This window comes from Babylonia areolata, chromosome 18, assembly GCF_041734735.1.
Source record: "Babylonia areolata isolate BAREFJ2019XMU chromosome 18, ASM4173473v1, whole genome shotgun sequence".
Classification (NCBI taxonomy): Eukaryota; Metazoa; Mollusca; class Gastropoda; order Neogastropoda; family Buccinidae; genus Babylonia; species Babylonia areolata.
This window is the reverse complement of record NC_134893.1, coordinates 25,188,142-25,213,141: the sequence shown is the minus strand read 5'-3', so window position 1 is coordinate 25,213,141 and position 25,000 is coordinate 25,188,142. Positions and strand designations below refer to the sequence as shown.

General features: G+C 44.1%; 1 protein-coding gene across 1 annotated transcript in view; it reads left to right on the top strand.

Moving 5' to 3' along the window:
• The window catches only part of LOC143292589 (atrial natriuretic peptide-converting enzyme-like), a 182,225-nt gene that overhangs the window by 155,833 nt on the left and 1,392 nt on the right, over window positions 1-25,000 (top strand). The window contains exons 12-21 of the mRNA XM_076603038.1: window positions 1,032-1,175; window positions 6,674-6,781; window positions 8,434-8,550; window positions 11,517-11,649; window positions 14,312-14,425; window positions 16,272-16,330; window positions 18,449-18,632; window positions 20,054-20,325; window positions 22,009-22,166; window positions 23,744-25,000. The exon at window positions 23,744-25,000 is cut by the window's right edge and continues 1,392 nt beyond it. Of these exons, the coding sequence (XP_076459153.1) occupies window positions 1,032-1,175; window positions 6,674-6,781; window positions 8,434-8,550; window positions 11,517-11,649; window positions 14,312-14,425; window positions 16,272-16,330; window positions 18,449-18,632; window positions 20,054-20,325; window positions 22,009-22,166; window positions 23,744-23,923 (1,469 nt within the window). The 3' untranslated portion in view covers window positions 23,924-25,000. The remainder of the gene's footprint in view (window positions 1-1,031; window positions 1,176-6,673; window positions 6,782-8,433; window positions 8,551-11,516; window positions 11,650-14,311; window positions 14,426-16,271; window positions 16,331-18,448; window positions 18,633-20,053; window positions 20,326-22,008; window positions 22,167-23,743) is intronic.

Below are 25,000 nucleotides of genomic sequence, written 5' to 3'. Positions count from 1 at the left end.
GTAAATAGAGCTCTCTATACATGCATACATGTATGTATGTTATTGTTCTAGATTTAACGACCAATTATTAGCTTTCGCTTTTACGGTCAAGTGTTTCAGGTTTGTGGGGTGCTGGTGTTAGTTGGTATGGGCCTCGGTCTATGTCATTGGTGGGTTCATCTATTTTGAGTAATCTTCCAAACAAGTTGATATGTGTGGCTGTTGTTTATATTTCGTTTGTTCATATCATTATCTTTAACTACTATAATATTTTTACAGACTTTGTCATTTGTCAGCATAATTGAAAGCATAACTGAAGAAATCATTGTGAACAGTCAAAGTGAGAGAGCAAGAGAGGAAGCAGGTTGAGGGGAAAAAAAGGACAACAGAGAATTACAAGTGGAAGTAGTAGAAGGAGGAGGAGGAGGAGAGAGAGAGAACTGTCAAGACAATGTCCTGCACACACACACACACACACACACACACACACACACACACACACACACACACACAGAGAGAGAGAGAGAGAGAGAGAGAGAGAGAGAAAGAGAACTGTCAAGACAATGTCCTGGAGAGAGAGAGAGAGAGAGAGAGAGAGAGAGAGAGAGAGAACTGTCAAGACAATGTCCTGGAGAGAGAGAGAGAGACTGTCAAGACAATGTCCTGTAGAGAGAGAGAGAGAGAGAGCTGTCAAAACAATGACCTGTAGAGAGAGAGAGAACTGTCAAGACAATGTCCTGGAGAGAGAGAGAGAAACTGTCAAGACAATGTCCTGGAGAGAGAGAGAGAGGGAGGGAGAGAGAGAGAGAACTGTCAAGACAATGTCCTGGAGAGAGAGAGAGAGAGAGAGAGAGAGAGAGAGAGAGAGAGAGAGAAACTGTCAAGACAATGTCCTGTAGAGAGAAAGAGAGAGAGAGCGAGCTGTCAAGACAATGACCTAGAGAGAGAGAGAGAGAGAGAGAGAGAGAGAACTGTCAAGACAATGTCCTTCATCAAGAAAGAAAGAGAGAAAAACCAAGCATTGAAGAGTTCCTTGGGTTGTGGGGTGACAGCCTACAGGATGCGGTGTGAGATCTTTCTGGACATCTTCTACCATCCCTGGCCACCTGAGCTGGACTGTGACCGTCTGCCGGACTCCCCCGACCCCCGGGTCTGCACTGGCTATGCGGAGGCCCACAGACCCCCGGAGATCGGAGGTAGGTAGAGGATGTGTCAGTGCCACCCGTGTCTTTGTCCCCATGCTGTTGTTGTGTTAGTGCCACCCGTGTCTTTGTCCTCCTGTTGTTGTTGTTGATGATGTGTCAATACCACCCGTGTCTTTGTACCCCTGTTGTTGTTGATGTGTCAGTGCCACCCGTGTCTTTGTCACCCTGCTGTTGTTGTTGTGTCAGTGCCACCCGTGTCTTTGTCCTCCTGTTGTTGTTGCCGTGTCAGTGCCACCCGTGTCTTTGTCCTGCTGTTGTTGTTGATGTGTCAGTGCCACCCGTGTCTTTGTCCTGCTGTTGTTGTTGTTGTGTCAGTGCCACCCGTGTCTTTGTACCCCTGTTGTTGTTGTTGATGTGTCAGTGCCACCCGTGTCTTTGTCCTCCTGTTGTTGTTGTGTCAGCGCCACCCGTGTCTTTGTCCTGCTGCTGTTGTTGTTGTTGTTGTTGATGTGTCAGTGCCACCCGTGTCTTTGTCCTCCTGTTGTTGTTGTTGTTGTTGTGTCAGTGCCACCCGTGTCTTTGTCCTGCTGTTGTTGTTGATGTGTCAGTGCCACCCGTGTCTTTGTCCTGCTGTTGTTGTTGATGTGTCAGTGCCACCCGTGTCTTTGTCCTGCTGTTGTTGTTGATGTGTCAGTGCCACCCGTGTCTTTGTCCTGCTGTTGTTGTTGTTGTGTCAGTGCCACCCGTGTCTTTGTCCTCCTGTTGTTGTTGTTGTTGTTGTATCAGTGCTACCCGTGTCTTTGTCCTCCTGTTGTTGTTGTTGTGTCAGTGCCACCCGTGTCTTTGTCCTCCTGTTGTTGTTGTTGTTGTTGTTGTGTCAACGCCACCCGTGTCTTTGTACCCCTGTTGGTGTTGTTGATGTGTCAGTGCCACCCGTGTCTTTATCCTCCTGTTGTTGTTGTTGTGTCAGCGCCACCCGTGTCTTTGTCTTCCTGTTGTTGTTGTTGTTGTTGTGTCAACGCCACCCGTGTCTTTGTCTTCCTGTTGTTGTTGTTGTTGTTGTGTCAGCGCCACCCGTGTCTTTGTCTTCCTGTTGTTGTTGTTGTGTCAGCGCCACCCGTGTCTTTGTCTTCCTGTTGTTGTTGTTGTGTCAGCGCCACCCGTGTCTTTGTCTTCCTGTTGTTGTTGCTGTTGTTGTGTCAACGCCACCCGTGTCTTTGTCCTCCTGTTGTTGCTGTTTCAGTGTCACCTGTGTCTTTGTCCTCATGTTATTGTTGTTGCTGCTGTGTCAATGCCACCCGTGTCTTTGTACCCCTGTTGTTGTTGATGTGTCAGTGCCACCCGTGTCTTTGTCCCCCTGTTGTTGTTGTGTCAGTGCCACCCGTGTCTTTGTCACCCTGCTGTTGTTGTTGTGTCAGTGCCACCCGTGTCTTTGTACCCCTGTTGTTGTTGTTGTTGTGTCAGTGCCACCCGTGTCTTTGTACCCCTGTTGTTGTTGTTGATGTGTCAGTGCCACCCGTGTCTTTATTCTCCTGTTGTTGTTGTTGTATCAGTGCTACCCGTGTCTTTGTCCTCCTCCTGTTGTTGTTGTATCAGTGCTACCCGTGTCTTTGTCCTCCTGTTGTTGTTGTTGTTGATGTGTCAGTGCCACCCGTGTCTTTGTCCTGCTGTTGTTGTTGATGTGTCAGTGCCACCCGTGTCTTTGTCCTGCTGTTGTTGTTGATGTGTCAGTGCCACCCGTGTCTTTGTGCTGCTGTTGTTGTTGATGTGTCAGTGCCACCCGTGTCTTTGTCCCCCTGTTGTTGTTGTGTCAGCGCCACCCGTGTCTTTGTCCTCCTGTTGTTGTTGTTGTTTTTGTGTCAGCGCCACCCGTGTCTTTGTCTTCCTGTTGTTGTTGTTGTTGTGTCAACGCCACCCGTGTCTTTGTCCTCCTGTTGTTGTTGATGTGTCAGCGCCACCCGTGTCTTTGTCCCCCTGTTGTTGATGTGTCAGCGCCACCCGTGTCTTTGTCCTGTTGTTGTTGTTGTTGTTGTGTCAGCGCCACCCGTGTCTTTGTCTTCCTGTTGTTGTTGTTGTTGTTGTTGTGTCAGCGCCACCCGTGTCTTTGTCTTCCTGTTGTTGTTGTTGTTGTTGTGTCAGCGCCACCCGTGTCTTTGTCCTCCTCCTGTTGTTGTTGTATCAGTGCCACCCGTGTCTTTGTCCTCCTGTTGTTGTTGTTGTATCAGTGCTACCCGTGTCTTTGTCCTCCTGTTGTTGTTGTTGTTGTGTCAGTGCCACCCGTGTCTTTGTCCTCCTGTTGTTGTTGTTGTTGTGTCAGCGCCACCCTTGTCTTTGTCCTCTTATTGTTGTTGTTGTTGCTGTTGTCGTCGTTGTCATCGTCGCCGTTGTTGTTGTTGAAGCTTTTCATATTGTTGCTGTCGTTGGTGTTGCTATTGTTGATGTTGTTGGTGTTGTGGATGTTGTTGTTGTTGTTGCTATTGTTGTTGTTGTTTAAGTTTTTCTTATGTTGTTGTTGTCGTTAATGTTGTTATTGTTGTTGTTGTTGATGTGTGTCAATGCGACCCATGTATTTGAACTCTTGTTGTTGTTGTTGTCATTGATAATGTTGTTGTTGTCATTGTTAATGTTGTTGTTGTTGTTGTTCTTCTTCTTCCTCCTCCTCCTCCTACTTCTTTTTCTAAATCGGAAGTTGGCAGAATGGTTAGGATGCTCATCTCCCAATACAGTGTCCGTGAGGGTCAGGGCTCGATTTCCGCTCTGGCCTTTTCTCTCAAGTTTGACTGGAAAATAAAACTGAGCGTCCAGTCATTCGGATGAGACAACAGACCGATGTCCCGTGTGCAACACGCACTTTGCGCACTGGAAAAGAATCCATGGTAACAAAAAATATTGTTCTCTGGCAAAATCCTGGGGAAGAAATGCACTCTAATAGATACACAAGTATATATCCATGCACTCAAGGCTTGATAAGCTCGTTAGATTATGCTTATGTCAGGCATCTGCCTAGACGATGTGGTGTTGCGTATATGGATTTGTCCGAACGCATGGACACCCTCTTGGTCTTCTTCTTTTTTTCTCCACCTCCTTTCTATTTTTTTCTTATTCTGCTTCTCCGTCTTTTTATTTCCGTTTTTTGTTTTTTTGTTTTTTTAATTCTCTTCAGGTAATGTTATTTGCATACCAATGACTTCGGGTTTGTTGAAACTCAGTGTGTTGCTAGTTGCTTTTAGATTAGATTTTGTTTGCTTGGGCTTTTCCCCCCCTTGTATTTGTTGTTATTTTGTTGTGATTTTCTCTTGTGCAGGATTACTAAAAGGTCTTGATTGTGCCTGCTTTTCAACTAATTAAAGATTAAAGTGATGTCTGTTGCTTCATCATCATCATCATCATCATCATCTTCTTCTTCTTCTTCTTCTTCTTTCTTTCTTTCTTTCTTTCTTCTTCCTCTTCTCCTCACAATTCTCTATGGATTGTAATTCTCATCTGTCACTGTGCCCATCATCGCCAGTCTCCGTCCTGTGACGATACAATCCCATCAAGCAACAGATCCATATTTCATCTCGTTCGTCATCGTCTCTACAATCCCCAGCATGCGGTCATTTGTGTGTGATCATCATACATCGTCTGTGTCCTGAGCCGCCGTCATTTCTATGTGATCACATATCGTCTGTCATCTGAGATGCGGTCGTTGAGTAAATGCAGCTGTCAAGAGTGTCGGCTCCCTTGCAGAGATATCAGTCAGTGTGGTATTGACTGTGCGTAAGGATAGCGTGTCCATTCCGTTTGGTACTTTTGGCCGTAATGATGTCGTCCCGAACTGAAGTCGTCAGTCTGATGTGCGCCTTTCGGCAATCTTTAGCGTGTGAATATGGTTTCTTTTTCTTTTTTTAAAATTCATTTTTACTCGTGTCATTGCTGTAAGAGGTATATTTTTGCTCATGTACTGACATCATTTAGCGATCATCAGAGTACCATATACTGCCATTATTCAGCAATCATCAGCGTACCATGTACTGCCGTCATTCAGCAATCATCAGCGTACCATGTACTGCCGTCATTCAGCAATCATCAGCGTACCATGTACTGCCGTCATTCAGCAATCATCAGCGTACCATGTACTGCCGTCATTCAGCAATCATCAGCGTACCATGTACTCCATTATTCAGCAATCATCAGCGTACCATGTGCTGCCATTATTCAGCAATCATCAGCGTACCATGTGCTGCCATTATTCAGCAATCATCAGCGTACCATGCACTGCCATTATTCAGCAATCATCAGCATACCTTGTACCCCTGTAATTCAGCAATCATCAGCGTACCATGTACTGCCATTATTCAGCAGTCATCAGCGTACCATGTACTGCCATTATTCAGCAGTCATCAGCGTACCATGTACTGCCATTATTCAGCAATCATCAGCGTACCATGTACTACCGTCATTCAGCAATCATCAGCGTAAATGCTATATTCTGCCGTAATACAGCAATCATCAGCGTACCACGTTCTGCCATCATTTAACAGTCAGCATGTCATACAATACAATACAATACAATACAATACAATACATCTTTACCAGTCCGATTGGATTTCAGCAGTCATCAGCATGTACCATATACTGCTGTAACTTGGAAACTTTTATTGTAGTAGTGACACTCTGTCAGCTAATCCTGTCATTTGACAATCTTTGGCACAAAAACTGACTCTCCAAAACTCCCGACGCCCAGCAAACATTGACAAAACAACAACAACAACAATAAACAAACTTAACAACAACAATACAAAAACAACAAAAGACAGCAAAAACAACTGTGGCTCAAGTAATTCGACAGTCAGCAGTCACTTACACAAAAGCTGCGTCTCCTCTTACCCGAAAATAAGTAATGATTGACACAAAATCTTCTGTTATCTACAGCATTCATTGGCCCCAGAAACTGTACCTTCTGGGTTGAGAGTCAACAGTCATTGGCACGAAGAGACTACCTGCCGCACTACCAAGAATCAGCAATCATTACCAAGAGAACATTGTCTCCCTTTTGCGCTGTTTTTGTTATTCAGCAGCACTTGCGTATGCTTATGAGTATTGTCTCCCTTTTCTGATGTCCTCATTTAGCAGTTGTTTGCGAATGAAAAGAGTCTCCACTTAATTGCTGTATAAAAACTCTCACTCTTTTATATTGCCGTCACGTGGAGGTAACTGACACACGAACATCATTTCCACTCGGTTATAGAGTATTACACCAGTTCTGAAAAGGTGTGTGTGTGTGTGTGTGTGTGTGTGTGTGTGTGTGTGTGTGTGTGTGTGTGTAAAAATCTATCAGTTTGTAAACATGTATGCGCAAACATACGTGTGCATATATGTGTATGTCTGTCTATGTCTGTGTGAATACGTATGTCCATGTATGTTTGCGTGCTTCTAAGTATATATGCAATCTATACACATGCGTCTGTTTACCTAACACGCACACACACACATGTATTCACATGCATCTGTGTATCGACACGTCTTCGTGCTGTTGTGATTGATGTGCACGTGCTGACGGCGTGCAGAGTGTGAGCGCGGCACGATGAAGTGTGACGATCACCGCTGTATCCCTTATGGCTGGCGCTGTGACGGCTACCAGGACTGCAAGAACAACGCTGATGAGGTCCACTGTGGTCAGTACCTGCCCATACTCCGAATGTACAGTGGAAGATTATATATATATATATATGTATATAACCATTAAAAAAAACCACTCGCTTTATTAATCCACATGGAAGGTAATTTGTGTAATCACAGGCTATTTGTTAACTCGAACATCATCTGATCAGGCACACCAGAAAAAAATGAAAAGAATTTGATTTAAAAACAGAAAGAGGTGGTTCAAGCCATAAATCAATATACAGAACAATCAGCCCAGAACTGAGAAAATGGTCTGAAGATTTACAGATTTACATCTCTAAACCAAATGTGTGAATTTTCAGCCTTTCATAGATATATCCCTTCTTTTGATGATGTCATCAGTGACGGTCACTACGGACGTAAGTGTTACGTCCTGAGGCAGTCAAGGTGTTTTAAGAATACTAATAAGAATAAAAATCCACCACGCGAGGGGGGGGGGGGGCTAGATAAGTATCTGAACAGAGAAAAAAAAAACTACATGGATAACAAAATCACAATTTGTCATACAATAGAGCAATAGCATCCAAGCTATGATGCCAAATACCATTCTGTTCCTGAAAAAATCACGTTCTGCTCAGGAAGGCAATGTGAGGAGTAAAAGTGATGTCCATCGTGCTAGAAACGTGGTCCTTGATCCGTTATGACTTCTGCCAAGGAAAATCGTTCAATGGAAGAAAAAAATTGTAATTTTTTCACATTGCGTTGTCAAGCAAGCTTCACGCAGAACAAACAGTTTTCAACTGGTTCTAAGGGAGATCAAGGCTTGAAGATGACCTTTGTAGTTATGTGTGGCTTTTGAGTGAGGAAGTGTGTACATTTGGCAATCGTTACAATGACAAACATTTCAAGATGCATATAGAAATAGGGAGTGTGTATACCTTGCTATGATTACCACGACGACATTAACTTTAAGACTGGTATATTTGTACGGTTACGTATTTGTAGGGTTACGAATTTTCACCATTTTTGTGTGTGTGTAGTTTGCAACCCAAAGGACAATAGTTACGACAGCGTACAGATTTAAGATATGTTGATTTGTATGGTAACGAATGTACACCACAACAGATGCGTGTGCCCTCTTGGCCCGAATCTGCAGCGGGACTAAACGTTCCACAGAGTCACTTCCCTTATATTTTACTTAGTTTTATCATTGATTTGTTTATCGTATTAATAATACCATTATTTCTTTTTAAAGTAAGGGTTTTAGCAGTTTGAGTAAATCGAATGTACAGTGGAAGATTATATTGTGTTAATTTGTTTGTGAATTTGTTTATATGAATGATTAAACTTTGTGTTGTACTGTGCATTAAATGCTTTTTAGTTTTATTTCTTTGAGGATAGAATAGAATATATCTTTATTACCAAGTGTACCGGGTGTCATAAAGAATATTGACGGGGGTGTTGGTGGGGGGGAGGGAGGGGGTGGCAGTACGTAAAAAGGTAACAAACATAAATTGAAAATCATATACGAACACAATTACAGTAGAATTTTGAACACATATGTGCATGTCAATATAATAACTTATGTCGCTTTTCTTTTCTTTTTCTTTTTTTTACCAGCAAACAATTTAACAACAACAACAAAATTATCTTTTAAAGATAAAAAAAAGTATTCCTGTATCGTGTACCTTGTATCTTTCCTCAGCCACGTGTTCTCCCCACGAGACGCTGTGCTCCACCCGCTCTGCTCTCTGCATCAACACCACTGACGTCTGCGACGGTGACGACAACTGCTACATGGGGACGGACGAGGCGGAATGCGGTCAGTGCTGATGATGATGATGTCTGTGACTGTCGGGGCAGGAAGGAGGAGAAGGACGAGAAGGAGGGGTGTGGGGAGGAGAGGAAGCGTGGAAGGATGGGAGTGGCATGTCTACGTGGTTATCGCGCGGCAACAGAGCGGCGCAAGAGCGACTGGCTTGTCCAGAATACATCGTCACACTGACCTAGCGAGCACGCTTTCATCGCGCACGCAAACTGTCATTCTGACGAAGCGCCCTCTCATAGGGTTAGAACTGACATGAGATGCAACTTTTATTGTATGTAAATTTACAGGAATTTTACTCTTTGCCATTACCCGTGGCCGCTACCACTGGTGCTAAATACTGTTATTACTAATGGTGATACCTCTATTCTTTCCGTTGCACTAAATCATGCTCTAGATGCTGGTCTTTCGGATGAGTCGAAACGCCGAGGTTCCGTGTACTATTTACACTTCGAGCACAAAAATAAACAACAACATACGGCAGTACTAGGAATGTCTCCGGTACAATCTAAAGCAGAAAATGCATTTTGAGAGGTATGTGAAATATGTGCACGCAGACAGACAAGAATGGATGGTTGTGACGATCCGTACTCCTTGGGGAGAGCTGTCGGAGTGGAAATGTTACAGCTGTCAGTGTTATAGCTTTCATAATGTTACACGGAGAAATATGTTGTAGCGATAAAGTTCAGTAACTAATCCAACAGGCTCACAACACCACACTGCTGTCCCTCTCTGTTGTTGTTGTTGTTGTTGTTGTTGTTGTTCTTCTTCTTCTCCTTTTGTTGTTGTTGTTGTTCTTCTTCTTGTTCTTCTTCTTCTCCTTTTGTTGTTGTTGTTCTTCTTCTTCTCCTTTTGTTGTTGTTGTTGTTCTTCTTCTTGTTCTTCTTCTTCTCCTTTTGTTGTTGTTGTTGTTGTTCTTCTTCTCCTTTTGTTGTTGTTGTTGTTCTTCTTCTTGTTCTTCTTCTTCTCCTTTTGTTGTTGTTGTTCTTCTTCTTCTCCTTTTGTTGTTGTTGTTGTTCTTCTTCTTGTTCTTCTTCTTGTTCTTGTTCTTCTCCTTTTGTTGTTGTTGTTCTTCTCCTTTTGTTGTTGTTGTTGTTCTTCTTCTCCTTTTGTTGTTGTTGTTGTTCTTCTTCTTGTTCTTCTTCTTCTCCTTTTGTTGTTGTTGTTGTTGTTGTTGTTGTTGTTCTCCTTTTGTTGTTGTTGTTCTTCTTCTTCTCCTTTTGTTGTTGTTGTTCTTCTTCTTCTTCTTGTTCTTCTTCTTCTCCTTTTGTTGTTGTTGTTCTTCTTCTTTTCCTTTTGTTGTTGTTGTTCTTGTTCTTCTCCTTTTGTTGTTGTTGTTGTTCTTCTTCTCCTTTTGTTGTTGTTGTTGTTCTTCTTCTTTTGTTGTTGTTGTTGTTGTTCTTCTTCTCCTTTTGTTGTTGTTGTTGCTGTTGTTGTTGTTGTTGTTCTTCTTCTTCTTCTTTTGTTGTTGTTGTTGTTGTTCTTCTTCTTCTTCTTCTTCTTCTTTTGTTGTTGTGTTGTTGCTGTTGTTGTTGTTCTTCTTCTTCCCTTCTCTCTTTCTCTTCCTTCTATAACCCCCCTACTGTTACCACCATTACCACAACACCAACAGCAGTGCGACTGCTATTACTGCTGCTATTTCTGCTACAGTGGCAACTACTTTTGCTACCATTGCTGCTGCTGCTGCTGCCTTAACTACTGGTATCATACCACAACCACCCTATCACCAACACGGACAATTGGGTAGTGACATTATGGGGGGGAGGGGTGGGGGGGGTTATACTGAGCGGACCATCACCAGATGTTAATGCTGCTTTGTCTGCTGGGTGTTGTGGGGAACTGTTGCTGCCGTCGCGATGAGTCGGGATGAGATATCTTCGAGCCCCCGGGGTGGAATCAAGGCTAGTATTTTGGATGTGAATTCCTCTTGAGAACTGGAGAGGATTATGTGGATTCACACTGTCTGCCACTAAGAATGATCTTTTACTATCTGTGTGTCTGTCTGCCTGTCTGTGTGACTGTCTGTCTGACTGTCTGTCCCTTTTTCCTCACTGGTTCTCTCTCTTTCTTTCTAAAGCACGCGCGTACATGACACGCATATGCACACACACGTGCACACACACACACACACGCACACGCACACGCACGCACGCACACACACACACACACACACACACACACACACACACACACACACACACTTTACTGTCTCTTTCTGTCTGTCTGTCTCTGTCTCTCTCCAGATTGTTTGCTCGCCCCTCCCCTCTCTCTCTCTTTCTGCTGTGCTCTCAGTGTTTTGAGAAAAACAACAACAACAACAAAAACATGAATGGCCCAAAGCAGTCTTTGTCATTTTTCTTTTCGTCATGTCATGGGTTTTTCATGAGGCATTGTTAATCGTATGTCTGTATGAAGTTTTGTGGGACCAAAACGTGAGATGATAGTGATGTTGATGACACTGATCTGATAATGATGATGCTGATGATGCTCATGCTGACGACGACGATCGATTGAACGGTTGCAGTAAGGGTGGGTGAGGCCAACGACACCCTCATCCTGATGACGATGATGATGACGATATTGATGACGACGATCTATTGATGGTTGCATTACGGGCGAAGTACGCCAATGATACCCACATCCTGATGATGATGATATGTTGATGATGACAACGACGATGATGGTGATGGTGATGGTGATGAAGGTTATGGTAATGATGATGATGATGATGACGATGACGACGACAACGACGACGACGATGATGATAAAGATGATGATGAAGGTCATGGTGATGGTGATGATGGTGATGGTGATGATAATGATGATGATGGTGATGGTGATGAAGGTTATGGTGATGATGATGATGATGGTTATGGTGATGATGATGATGAAGAAGGTTATGGTGATGATGATGATGATGATGATGATGATGACGACGACGACGATCTATTGAACGGTTGCAGTGCGGGTGGGGGAGGCCAACGACACTCGCATCCTGCAGGCGCTGAATGCAGTGACGGGGGAGTGGGAGGAAGTGTGCTCCCAGGGCTGGAACCAGACCATGTCCCTGCTGGCCTGCAAACAGCTGGGTTACAGGTACCGCTGCCACTGCTGCTGCTACTACTGCTACTGCTACTACTACTGCTGCTACTACTACTGCTGCTGCTGCTGCTGCTGCTACTATTGCTGCTACTGCTGCTGCTGCTGCTACTACTACTACTACTGCTGCAGTTGCTGTTATTGCTGGCACTACTGCTGCTGCTGATGCTACTATTGCTGCTACTGCTACTGCTGCTGCTGCTACTACTGTCACTACTACTACTACTTTACCGTGCAAAAAAGTTAAGGGCAGCCATAATATGAGGGGTGTGTTCTTGAAAAATACATTAATATATACTGGGTAAAGTTAATCTTTAGATATCAATATGTGTGTGTATTGCAATAAAGTGACATTATTTTGAGACCCAGATTTAGTAACTGTTGAGCGTGAATGTTTATTATCGAGTACAGAATTAGAAGAAATGCGGATTTTACGTGAAAAATGAATTTAGTTTTACAGATCTAGTTTTTTAAAAAAACAACAACACAGAAGCAGACAAGCTTAGAGGGATTCTTATGCTCCGTGTGCAAGGCGGAAAAATCCTGACAGCAGTTCAGACGAGGTGTGTTTTTTTTAAGTGGTTATTAGTATTCTCTCATCCCCACTCCTTCCTGGATCCATTCTACGGCACTTCCTCTGTTGCTCCGTTTTTTTTTTTTCTGGTTTTCTTCATTGAGGCATGGTTGCTTTGCTGACATCACAACCAATATGTATGCTTCTCCACTGAACTAATGATAGGAATGGCCCGCTTTGCGCCTGCGGCACAAACCCCTTCCCATCAGCTTTTCACTTTTTTTGACTCACTTGTGTAAACAAAGTGAGTCTGTGTTTTAACCCGGTGTTCGGTTGTCTCTCTCTCTCTCTCTCTCTCTCTCTCTCTCTCTCTGTGTGTGTGTGTGTGTGTGTGTGTGTGTGTGTCCGTGGTAAACTTTAACATTGACATTTTCTCTGCAAATACTTTGTCAGTTGACACCAAATTAGGCATAAAAATAGGACAAGTTCAGTTCTTTCCAGTCATCTTGTTTAAAACAATATTGCACCTCTGGGATGGGCACAAAAAAATAAAAAATGAAGCCTAATTATATGCAATCTGCATTTACTGTTACATTTATATTTTTTGTATTCTCTAAACTTGGCACTTTGATCTGATATTCTGACCCAACAACAAGAGGAGTCATTATTATCATTTTTTGTTCAAACAGGAACTTCTTTTGCTAAGCATGGAAGTTTTATTTATTTTGCAAACGTTTTGGTGCAGATAGTAAAAAAGGGAAATTACTCTATAATTAATGCTAGGGGACTTAATTTGCTTTAAACTGATCTTTCTCATCTTAAACATTACATTTTGAAATTATACTCAATATATAAAAAGCTTGGATTTTTTAAAAAGTGTATCACAAGTGAGTCTTGAAGGCTTTGCCTCTCTTGTTTTTTGTTATATGTACCCTAAAAGAAAGAACATCGTTCATTCTTAGCAATACCCACACGAACTGACAATAAATTTTGGATTAACTTTAATCAGTGTAATGTTGTTGTTTATTTGAATGACATACCCCAAACTTCAAGGTGGTCCTAAACTTTTTTGAGCCCAGTATTATCATGATAATAATGAATAAGCTCTATTACTTAAAATTCGCTGAGTCTCCCATTCAGATGCAGCCACGTCCATAAATGACAACCGCAAACAACCTCACACACACGCACCTATGAGCAGAAAACTGTTCAAATTAACCATGGACAAAAAATAAAAGAATCACAAAAACTCCGCACAGAAAAGATGTTTTTAGCTGGAATTTGAACAGAGGGGTGGGTAGGTGTTGATTGGCGCCGAGGTCCGCGCGCACCACACTCCTGGGTTTGACGGCTGAGTCACTTTCTGTTGACAACAGCGGGAGGGTGAGAGTGGGTGCTGTGTGAGAAGAAATCAAGGTGGGGAAAGAAAGGGAGGAGGGGCATGTCGGGGAAAGCGAGAATGAAGAAATGGACGAAGGAAGGATTGGGAATTAAGAAGGAAGATCCCATAACGGTTGGGAAAGAAAAAAAAAATACACGTGTGTGCGCGCACACACATTCATACAAACAATCAGACGCATGCGCACACACGTGCACGCACGCACACTTGCACACACACACACATGCACTATTACACACAAACTACACACACACGCGCGCGCGCGCGCGCGCACGCACACACACAGACACACACATACACACACGCACGCATAATATGCACACGCACACACAGAGATAGTTTGGAAAGTGAACGGGAAGGGACGAAGAAAAGAGATTGCTCACGTATGTTCGCGATTCTCTCTCTCTCTCTCTCTCTCTCTCTGTGTGTGTGTGTGTGTGTGTGTGTGTGTGTGTGTGTGTCTGTCTGTCTGTGAGGTCTGTTTGTCTGTCCATGCCTGTGTATACGTGCATGTGTGTGTGTGTGTGTGTGTGTGCGTGCGTGCGTGTGTGTGTGTGTGTGTATGTGTGTATGAGCATGTGTGTGTGTGTGTGTGTGTGTCCATGACTGTGCATAGGTGTGTGTGTGTGCGTGCGCGCGCGCGCGTGTGTGTGTGAGTGCATGCTTGTGTGTGTGTGTGTGTGTGTGTGTGTGTGTGTGTGTGAGTCTACCAGCGCACATGCACAGTGTCGTGTGTCTGTGATCAGGGACGTCTTGGCGCAGTCCATGGAAACGCCAACCCCCGGACGCCCGAAAGCCATCGTGGACACCCCCAGACCGGGCGGCCACCTGGACAGACTGCAGACCTTCCTGTCTAAAGGGTACGTCCCTGTAGAATCGCCGTGAGGTGGAAGGTGGCAGAATGATTAAGACGTTTATCTGCTGCCAGTACTGCGTCTGTGAGGGTCTAGGTTCGAATCCCGCTCTTGTCCTTTCTCCCAAGTTTGACTGGAAAATGAAACCGAGCGTCTAGTCATTTGAATAAGGCTGAAGTTCCGTGTGCAGCACGCGCTTGGCGCACTGAAAAAGAAACCATGGCAACATAAGTGTTGTCCGCAGGTAAAATTCTGAAAAAATAAAAATCGTCTCCGATAGGTAAACAATTATATATGCGTGCACTAGAGGCCTGGTTAACGCGTTGTGTTATGCCGCTGGTCAGGCCATGCTGGCGTAGTGAGCGTATATGGATTTGTCCGAAGGTAGTGACGCCTCCTTGAGAAACTGAAACTGAAACTGAAACTCGCCGTGGCAAAATCGGTCAGGCGTTGGGATTTCTGACTCCGTGCTCACCAGTGAGTCATCGAGGTTCGTGGCCCCGTTACGGCATGGTGATGTCTCCTTGAGAAAGGCGCTTCACTTCCACTTCCCTCACTCCACCCAGTGAATGGGTTAGGCTGACTTGGGTTTAGGAGAGGTATAAACGATAGAAGGAGAGGGTTGAGCCCCTTCTGTCTGTGCGAAGCCTTTGAATAATAATAGATAATAATAATAGTAATAATTAGTATCTATTTAGCGCTGAATCTTGTGAAGAGACAAATCAAAGTTTTTTTTCACACCAGTCAGTCACACGCATGCATAACTCTAGACTGAAAACACACACACACACACAAAACAAAACAAAACAAAAACAAAAAAACAAACAAACAAACAAAAACAACCTGAAAAACAACAAAGGGGAACGGAAGGGAGGCTATCCTGGGAAGAGGGGTTTTAAGGCCAGACTTGAAAGAGCTGGGTGCGGAGACCTGACAAAGCGTAGGGGTGGAGGGGGGGCGAGGCCAAATGCAAGGCCCAGAGACACAGTGAATGTGAAGCAAGGCAAGGCAGAAGCCACTATCCACGCTGGCCATGAATGGCAAAGGAATATTTAACTTGAATTTGTTTTTGTTCACCCTGTCGATGGTGGGGAAGAGTGAATGTGCGGGTCTGTGCCTTTATACATGGTTCACAAACAAACTTGACTGAGGACCACTTTGGAAATTGCACAGTTTTCTTCTTGGGGTTATGGTGAAATGATGCGTGTTGAATTTCCCGTCAACAGCGTTGCATGCAGCCTATATAATGAGCACAGTTCATAACCAGAGGTGCTCTTTTATTTTAACAATGAAATTTCAGGACTTTTTAATAGTAATATATCTTGAAGAGAAAAAAATCCAAATTGTGAAGGGAGTATGTATTTGCACTGGTTTGATACTCTGACTGGAATCCTGTGACATCAGCAACCCCGCAGCGAAATTTTAACACAATGCACAGAGCATGTAAACTTCTTCCGTCCGAACACATAATATGTAATTTATGCGTGTATTAAAAGGCTGCAGATTTTAAAAGATTTCAAAACAAATGCATTTGAGCCGTTGTTTTGCTCGTAGCTGCCTCTGTGCGCGCGTACAAGCGCGCGCGCGTGTATGTGATAGTGTGTGGGTTTGCGCGCGCTGAGCGTGCAGGCGTGCTTGTTTGTGTGTGTGTGTGTGTGTGTGTGTGTGTGTGTGTGGCTTCATGCATGGATGAATGTTAATGCGTGTGTGCGTATGTACCTGCTGGAGGTTTAGTTTGTTTGTTTTGTTTTGTTTCCCTGTGTACGTGATTGCATGTGTGTGCAATAGAAGGAGCGCTTTACATCTAAATCCAGGATGAACTGCGATGATCAGTGATCGATTTCTTTTCCAGTCATTCCACCTGCCCCCAGGACAACGACTTCATTGTCAAACTCACCTGCTGGAAACCAGGTCTCTGCTTGTTTGTCTTGTTCACGGATGTGTTGGGTTGGTGGATTTGAGTGGGTGGTTGGTGTGCTACCTGCCCATAAAAAAAAAATTATTCCCTGCTTTGTCTGTCTGTCTGTCTGTCTCCACTCTCTCTCTCCCTCTCTCTCCGTCTGTCTTTCTGTCTATCTATCTATCTTTATCTCTCTCCCCTCTATCTATCTATCTATCTATATCTCTCTCTCCCTCTCTATCTCTCTTTATCTCTCTCCCCCTCTCTCTCTCTATTTCCCCCTTCTCTCCGTCTCTATCTATCTATTTGTCTGTCTATCTCCCCCCCCCTCTCTCTCTCTTTCTCTTAAACGGAATAAAGGCAAAGTGAGACACAAACATAAAAACCATCTTTATTTTTGTGACACTGCGGCCATTGGTTGAGGTGGAAGTTAACTTTTTAGAAAACTGCGTTGCATTAATTGTTGAGACAGTGTTGTACGTGTGGGTAAATCGTGATCTTTCTGTGGTGGTGTGTGTGGTATGTTGTGTAGCACATGACTTGTGTGCTGTGTGCGTGTGTGCGTGCTCACGCACGTGCGCGTGAACATGTGCGCGCTTTGTGTGGCGTGTTGAGATGGGATTGTCTGCAGCCCTCAGTCAAGTTTGCTGAAAACAGACAGCTATGCAGTGTGTGTGTGTGTGTGTGTGTGTGTGTGTGTGTGTGTGTGTGTGTGCGCGCGCGCGCGCGCGCGCGTGCTCTTTAGATGTTGGCAATGTGGTATGGTGCTTTAAAATGTCAGCGCATTTACAGACAATAAAGTTGTATCGTGTCTCACCTTGACGGGTGTAATAGCCAAGTGGACAGCTATGCAATGTGTGTGTGTGTGTGTGTGTGTGTGTGTGTGTGTGTGTGTGTGTGTGTGCTTTAAATGTTGGTAATGTGGTAAGGTGCTTTAAATTTATGTGCGTTTACAAACAATAAAGTTGTATCTTGTCTCATCTTGACAGGCGCAATAACCAAGTGGTTAATATATTATCTTGTCTTATCTCGTCCTATCTTGTCTTATCTCGTCCTATTTTGGCTTATCTTATCTCGTCTAAACTGGTCTTGTCTTATCTCGTCTTATCTCGCCTTATCTCGCCTTATCTGGTCTCATCTCGTCTTATCTTGTCTTATCTCGTCTTTTTCTCGTCTTATCTCGTCTTGTCTTATCTCGTCTTTTTCTCGTCTTATCTCGTCTTCTATTGTCTTTTTCTCGTCTTATCTTGTCTTATCTCGTCTTATCTCATCTTACCTTGTCTTATCTCGTCTTTTTCTCGTCTTATCTTGTCTTATCTCATCTAATCTTGTCTTATCTCGTCTAATCTTGTCCAATCTGGTCTCATCTTATCTTAGCTCGTCTTATCTCGTCTTGTATTATCTCGTCTAATCTTGTCTTGTCTTATCTCATCTCATTTCGTCTTATCTTGTCTTATCTCGTCTTATCTCGCCTCACCTACTGTAACCTGGTCTCATCTTGTCTTATCTCATCTAATCCGTCTCATCTCGTTACTTATCTCGTCTAATCTGGTCTCATCTCGTCTTATCTTGTCTTATCTCATCTTATTTCGTCTTTTTCTAGTCTTCTCATTCTTATCTAGTCTTATCTTGTCTTACCTCGTCTAATCTGGTCTAATCTCGTCTTATCTTGTTTTTATCTCGTCTTATCTTGTCTTATCTTGTTTAATCTAGTTTCATCTCGTCTAATCTGGTCTCATTTTGTCTTATCTTAGTTCGTCTTATTTTGTCTCATCTTGTCTTATCTCATCCAGTCTGGTCTCATCTCGTCTTATCTTGTCTTATCTCGTCTTATCTTGTTTTTTTCTGGTCTTATCTTTCTTATCTTGTCTTATCTCATCTTATCATGTCTTATCTTGTCTTTTTTTCCGTCTTATCTTGTCTTATCTCGTCTAATCTGGTCTTATCTCGTCTAATCTGGTCTCATCTTGTCTTATCTTATCTCGTCTTTTTTTCTCGTCTTGTCTTATCTCGTCTAATCTTGTCTTATTTCGTCTAATCTAGTCTCACCTCGTCTTATCTCGTCTAATCTCGCCCTGTCTTGTCTTATCTCGTCTTATCTTGTCTCATCTCGTCTCATCTGAACGCAGTGTGCGGGACGCGGCCGGCGCGCTACGAGAGCCCGCTGCGCGTGGTGGGGGGCACAGAGGTGAAGCCCGGCACGTGGCCCTGGCTGGTGTCCATGCACGGAGGCTCGGACCGCAGCTTTTTCTGCGGCGGCTCCATCATCCACCCTGAGTGGGTCCTCACGGCGGGCCACTGCGTCGGGGGCGGGTGAGTCCTCCTCCTCCTCTTGGGTTGGTTGGGGAATGACTGCAAGCGGGTGGTGGTGGTCAAATTCGTGGTCAGAGCGCTGGCTGGATTTTTTTTTTTTTTTTTTGCGCGCCCGAGTTTTTTTTTACCCGGGTAGACAGCCTGTCGTACAAATGACCCCGTGTATGTAAAGCGCTTAGAGCTTGATCTCTGACCGAGGATAGGCGCTATATTAGTAACCACATCAATGACTGTGTGGAGTGATGGCTTAGTGGTAACGTGTCCGCATGATAAGCTGGAGTATCTGACCGCATTAGATCGAATACTTCTTCTGCGTTCGTGGGCTGCAACTTCACGTTCACTCGTATGTACACGAGTGGGCTTTTTACGTGTGAGATCGGGTTTTTTTGGGTTTTTTTACCCCGCCATATAGGCAGCCATATTCCGCTTTCGGGGTTAGATCGAATACGATCGTCTCATCCGAATGACTGGTGTCATTCATCGGAATGACCACAATCAAGGTATATTGATGGGGCGGGGTTGGGTGGGGTTTGGGGTGTGGGGGGAGAAATTACTGACTAGTGTGGAATTCGATCCCGTGCGGTCAGATTCTCTCGCTACCTGGGCGGACGCCTTACCACTAGGTCATCAGTCCGCGAAATGGACTTTGATAATCTTCGGCACAGGGCGTATCATTCCATTATTTTATCCAACGAACGAGGACGGACTTTGTTATTGTTGTTGTTGTTGATGATGTGTTTCGTTTTGTTTCTGAAGGGGCCGGATTTATTATTATTATTATTATTATTTTATTTTTTTTATGTGTAAAGTTGTTTTGACTGCCTTTGCCTTTAATCTTTCCTTTCTGGTTTTTGTCTCATACTGTTCACTTCAGTACGTTGGTTGAAGATGGTGGTGGAAGTAAGTTGAAGAGAGAGAGAGAGAGAACTGAACATTGAAATGTTTAATTTTCAAGCAATTCACACACACACACACACACACACACACACACACACACACACACACACACACACACACACACACACACACACACACACACACACACACACACACACACACACACACACACACACACACACACACACACACACACACAGAGTCTCACTTCACACACTAACTAAATTCGTCACAACCCTTCCATTCTCCATTTTCATTATTCATACCTCTACCACACCAAACCCCTTACCTCCACCGCACCCCACCCCCTCTACCCTTTACACCCCTCCCCCTACCCCATCCCATACCCTACGACCCCTTCTCCCCTCTCTCTCCCCCAACCCACCCACCCTTCCCCTTACCCCCACCCCACTCCACCCCCTCTACCCCTTATCCCCCACTCCATCCCATACCCTGCAAACCCCTTCTCCCCCTCTCCCTCTCCCCCACCCCCTTTTCCGACCACCCCCACCCACCACCCACAGAACGAAGGAGACGAGTTACTGGACCCTGATCGCCGGCCACACCCGCCGCCAGGCCTACTCCAGTCACCGCCAGATCCGGAAGCCCCGGCGCCTGATCGTCTTCCCCGGCTACAACCACACCACAGTGGACAACGACATCGCCCTCATCCAGGTGGACCGGCCCTTCGTGCTGACCGACTACCTGAGGCCCGTGTGTCTGCCCCGCCCCAACCAGGACATCCCCGTAGGGACCAGGTGTTACGTGGCCGGCTGGGGCAAGACTTACACCATGGGTAAGTGTTAGTGGAGTGGAGTGGAGTGGCTGGGAGGATGTTTTGAGGGGGGCGGGGGTGGGGGCATTCTTTCTTTATTTCTTTTTTCTTTTTCTTTTTAAATTTTGCCGCCTCATCATGTGCACTGTTTCAATGAGTGACACTACTTTCACGCCGCTCATTCCGAGTTATATGTATGATAATCGGTCGTACCCGACTTTGATCATCAGAACAGCAGAGGAAGCAACTGCTGTCCCGACTATCTGGGCTAGAATTTGATTATAGTGGAGAGTGTCTTGCCCAAGTTACATCCCCATTTTCTCAGCCAAGAGGGTCTTAGGACAGTCTGGTGTTCAGATGATGCCGAAAGGCCAACTAGGCCCCAAGGCTGCAGCACCAAGAGCCAGTGCGATCTTGCCTCGTAGTTTGAGAGTCATAGTCTTTCACAAAAGACTAAGATGTAACTGATTTACCATTGCAAACGAATAACAATTGTTAAAACAGGTCTCATTCCGAGTACCCCACACACAAACACAGCCGAGTTCCTCTGTCGCAGTTCCTAGCGTCGGCAGTCCACAAGGGAACCGTCGATGTTTGGTCGCCAGGGGGCCACATACAAGAGGAGAGAGACATTGGACTGTTGCTGAGTCTCTTTTGTGGTGTTCAGTAGGTGCCTGGTCAGATTTAGTGTGCTTATGACACCACATATAACGAATATTCTTGATCCGGGTGTATGCAGCAGCACTGAAAAATCCATTTTAATAGGAAAACAACCACACTCGCGGAGAGAAATAAGAGAGGAAGTGTGGGTGGTGCTGCACTGTAGTGCAGTGACATGTCCTTTCCCTGGGGAGAGCAGCCAGAACTTCACAGAAAAATATGTTGTAACAAAGATTAATACAACACAATACACTTCAACAACTACATGCACACCACATTCACTGTTTTCAGTTTCAATTTCTTAAGAAGGCGTCACTGCGTTCGGACAAATCCATGTACGCTACACCACATGTGCCAGGCCAATGCCTGGCAGCAGCATAACCTAGGCCTTGAATGCATGCATCCCACAGAATTTTGCCAGAGGACAACACGTAAGTTGTTGCCATAGGTTCTTTTTCAGAGCGCCAAATCCGTGCTGCGCACGGGACTTCGGTTTATCGTCTTATCCGAATGACAAGACGCTCAGTTTAATTTTCCAGTCAAACTTGGGAAAATAAGCGAGAGCGGGATTCGAATTCAGACCCTCACGGACGCTGTATTGGCACATAAGCGGTCTTAACCATTCTGTCTCCTTCCTCTTGGGTACCGACGTTGAGCGGGTAATGGAGGATGTTGAGGGGCAAGGCGTTGTGTTTGTGCGAAGATCAGGCATCTGCTTTTTTCTGGTGTAGCGTATATGGATCAGTTCGCACGCTTTGACACTGAAAACTCCCTGAAACTGAAAACTGAAAAAATAGAGTTAGGAAGGATTTTTTTTTTTTTTTTTGTTCCTCGTGTAGCAGTCTTTACACAACCTCCGTTTTTTGGTGGTTGTTTCCACCCTTCTTCCCCACATATACACACACACTCATACAGGAAATGCAAGTCACACTTACATATTCACCACATCCACCCTTCCTCACCCTCAACCCCTCCCCCCTCCTAAACACACACAATCATACATGCGCGCGCGCTCATCACCCTGTCTGTCTGTCTGTCCCCCAGCGCCCACCTACCAGCAGGCGGTGCGGGAGGTGAACCTGGACGTGGCCACGTGGGAGTCCTGCCAGGCTGCGGTCTCCGGGGCGGCCACCCAGCTGCCTTACAAGCTGACCCACAACATGTTCTGCGCAGGGGGGTCTGCCGGCCATGACGCCTGTCAGGTCAGTGAGCTGGTGGATAGACTGGACTGGACTGGGCGAGATTTGGTGCTTGTTGTTGCTTATTGTTGTTGTTGTTTTTGCTTATTGTTGTTGCGAGTGGACGCACTGTTTTTTTGGGGGGAGGGGGGAGGACTGGGGGGAGGGTTCAAGGTACAATGTACAAGAATACTTTTATATATCTCTTGAAGATAAATTGTTGAAACGTTTGTTGATAAAAAGGCGGCATTGCTTTGTTTTTGTTGCTGTGATTTGACGTACTGAAATATTTTGGTGGGGGTTTTCAAAGGACAAGATGCAAGAATACTTTATATATAAATCCCTGGAAGATAAATTATTGAAACGTTTGCTGATTTAATTTAAATCAAAAAAGAAAGCGGCATTGTTTTTTGTTGTTGCTGTTGTGAGTGGACGTACTGAAATATTTTGGTGGGGTTTTTCAAGGTGCAAGATGCAAGAATACTTTATAATTATATCTCTGGAAGAGAAATTGTTGAAACCTTTGCTGATGAAAAGGCGGCATTTTGTTGTTGTTGTCGTTGTTGTGAGTGGTCGCACTGAAATGTTTTTTTTGTTTTTTTTGTTTTGTTTTGTTTTCAAAGGTAAAGGACGCAAGAATATTTTATAATTATATCTCTGGAAGAGATTGTTGAAACTAATGTTTGCTGATAAAAAGGCGGTATTTGTTGTTGTTGTTATTGTTGTCATTGTTGTGATTTGTCGCGCTGAAATATTTTGGTGGGATGCAAGACTATATATATATATATATATATATATATATATATATATATATATATATATATACATACATACATGTACATAAATTATGTATATATATCTGGAAGAAATTTTTTAAAAAGATGTTTGTTGATTAAAAAAAAAGGCGGCATAGAATAATAATGATGATAATAATAATAATACTAGTAACAATAATAATAATGATAAGAAGAAGAAGAAGAAGAAGAAGAAGTAACTGCATTTTAATGGAATGGTTTAACGCTCGTGAACAGTGGTTTTACGAGACTGTTCACATTGGATTTGAGGATTGCATTTTGAAGGATGTTTCACGATGGGTTTGTTGCATTACCCTTTAAGGGAGTGCTCATAATGGATAACCTGGACTGGGCTTTGAAGGGGTGGTCACAGCAGATTTCTTTGATCATTCTTAAATGAGTGTTCACTGTGGGGTTTTGGATTTGGCAGCGGATTTCTTAGGTTGGGTTTTCGGGGCGGTTCACTGGAACTGAGGGGTGGAGGGTTCGATTTTAAAAAGGACGACCACGATTGATTTCACAGGTTGTGCTTGACTAGATTTTACAGGGATAACTGAATTTGATATTATCAATGAATTTCGTTTTAAAGAGATAATTCTGATACAGTTTCACGAGACTGTGTAAAATTGATTATCTCAATTGATTTCCCCGGAATTTTTTTTTTCAGGGTTGATGATAACAATAGATTTCATAGATTCGAGTAGTGCAAAAGTTTAATTAAGGGAAGGGTGATCACTGATTTCTCTACGATCTAAATTCTGCAGTGTGTAATGATTATGAACTAACTGACCGTGGACGGTGTACCAGGGGGACAGCGGCGGACCCTTCATGTGCCGAATGCCCAACACGACGGACCAGTGGTACCAGGCGGGCATCGTGTCCTGGGGGCTGGAGTGTGCCATGCCCAATGCCCCGGGCATCTACACCAAGCTGCCGCTCTTCGTGGACTGGATCGAGGAGACCATCAGGAACAACACCAGCACGTGATTTGCTACGTCACGGGTCACGGGACCGCACGTGGTGTGATACGTCACAGGTTCCGGGACTGCGCGTGATTTGCTACGTCACGAGTCTCGGGACTGCGTGTGACTTGCTGCATCAAGGGTCACGTGACTGCTGACGCTGGGGGGGTGGGTAGGAGGGTAGGTGGGTGGTGAGAGAAACGTGATGGTGTACAGCGCTAACCAAACCAGGGCAGGGCCCAAAGACGTTTGGCTGCAAGAAAACAACAACTACAGAAAACGAGATAAAAAAAACAAAAAAAAACGAAAACAAAAACACAAAAAACCCAGAAACGTCTGTGCGGGGATTGGCAGACAGACAGACAGACAGACAGACAGACAGACGGATACTTCCTTGTAAATCATTCGCTAATCAGTGTACACAGTGAGAACGCGGAGAGAGTGCCACGTGTCATGGTTCCTATTCATTTCTTTCACTTTTCTTTTTCATTTTCATTTTCTCTTAAACATAGTTTGTTCAGGTGTTTCAGTAGAGCAATAGTATAAACATTTTGATTGTGTTTATTTCGGGTGGACGAGGTTTTGTGCAGGTGTTTCACTTCTTTCTGTACAGACTGATTTTCAGCAGGTTTGTGCAGGCGTAATTTTTTTTTTTTAACGGATTCCATCTCGGAAAACACTTTAGTCGGGTTATATGGATGCATTCGGTTTACCTTTCACTGGCTTGACATCTCACGTATGGGAAGGGATATGTATCAGTTACAGGGCATTTTTTTTGTTGAAAATGTTTGGGTTTTTTGTTGTTGTTGTTGTTTTCTTTCTAGTTGAGCGACAAATGTCACATTAATGCATTTCGGCCAGGAGAAATTTCTTCACTTCATATTTGAATTGCATCATATTTTGTGCCACTGATATGAATGCTGGTTTAATATCAATTTCAGTAGGAAATGCCATTTTATACTTTTTCCATTTAATTTCAGTATCGTTTTGTTCAGAACATGGTTGTGCCGATTGTAAGATTTTAGGTCTCTTCATTTTTGTTAAGTAATGATTATTAAGAGGCTGTTAGACAACCTTGTGCTTGGATTATAGATAGGAAACA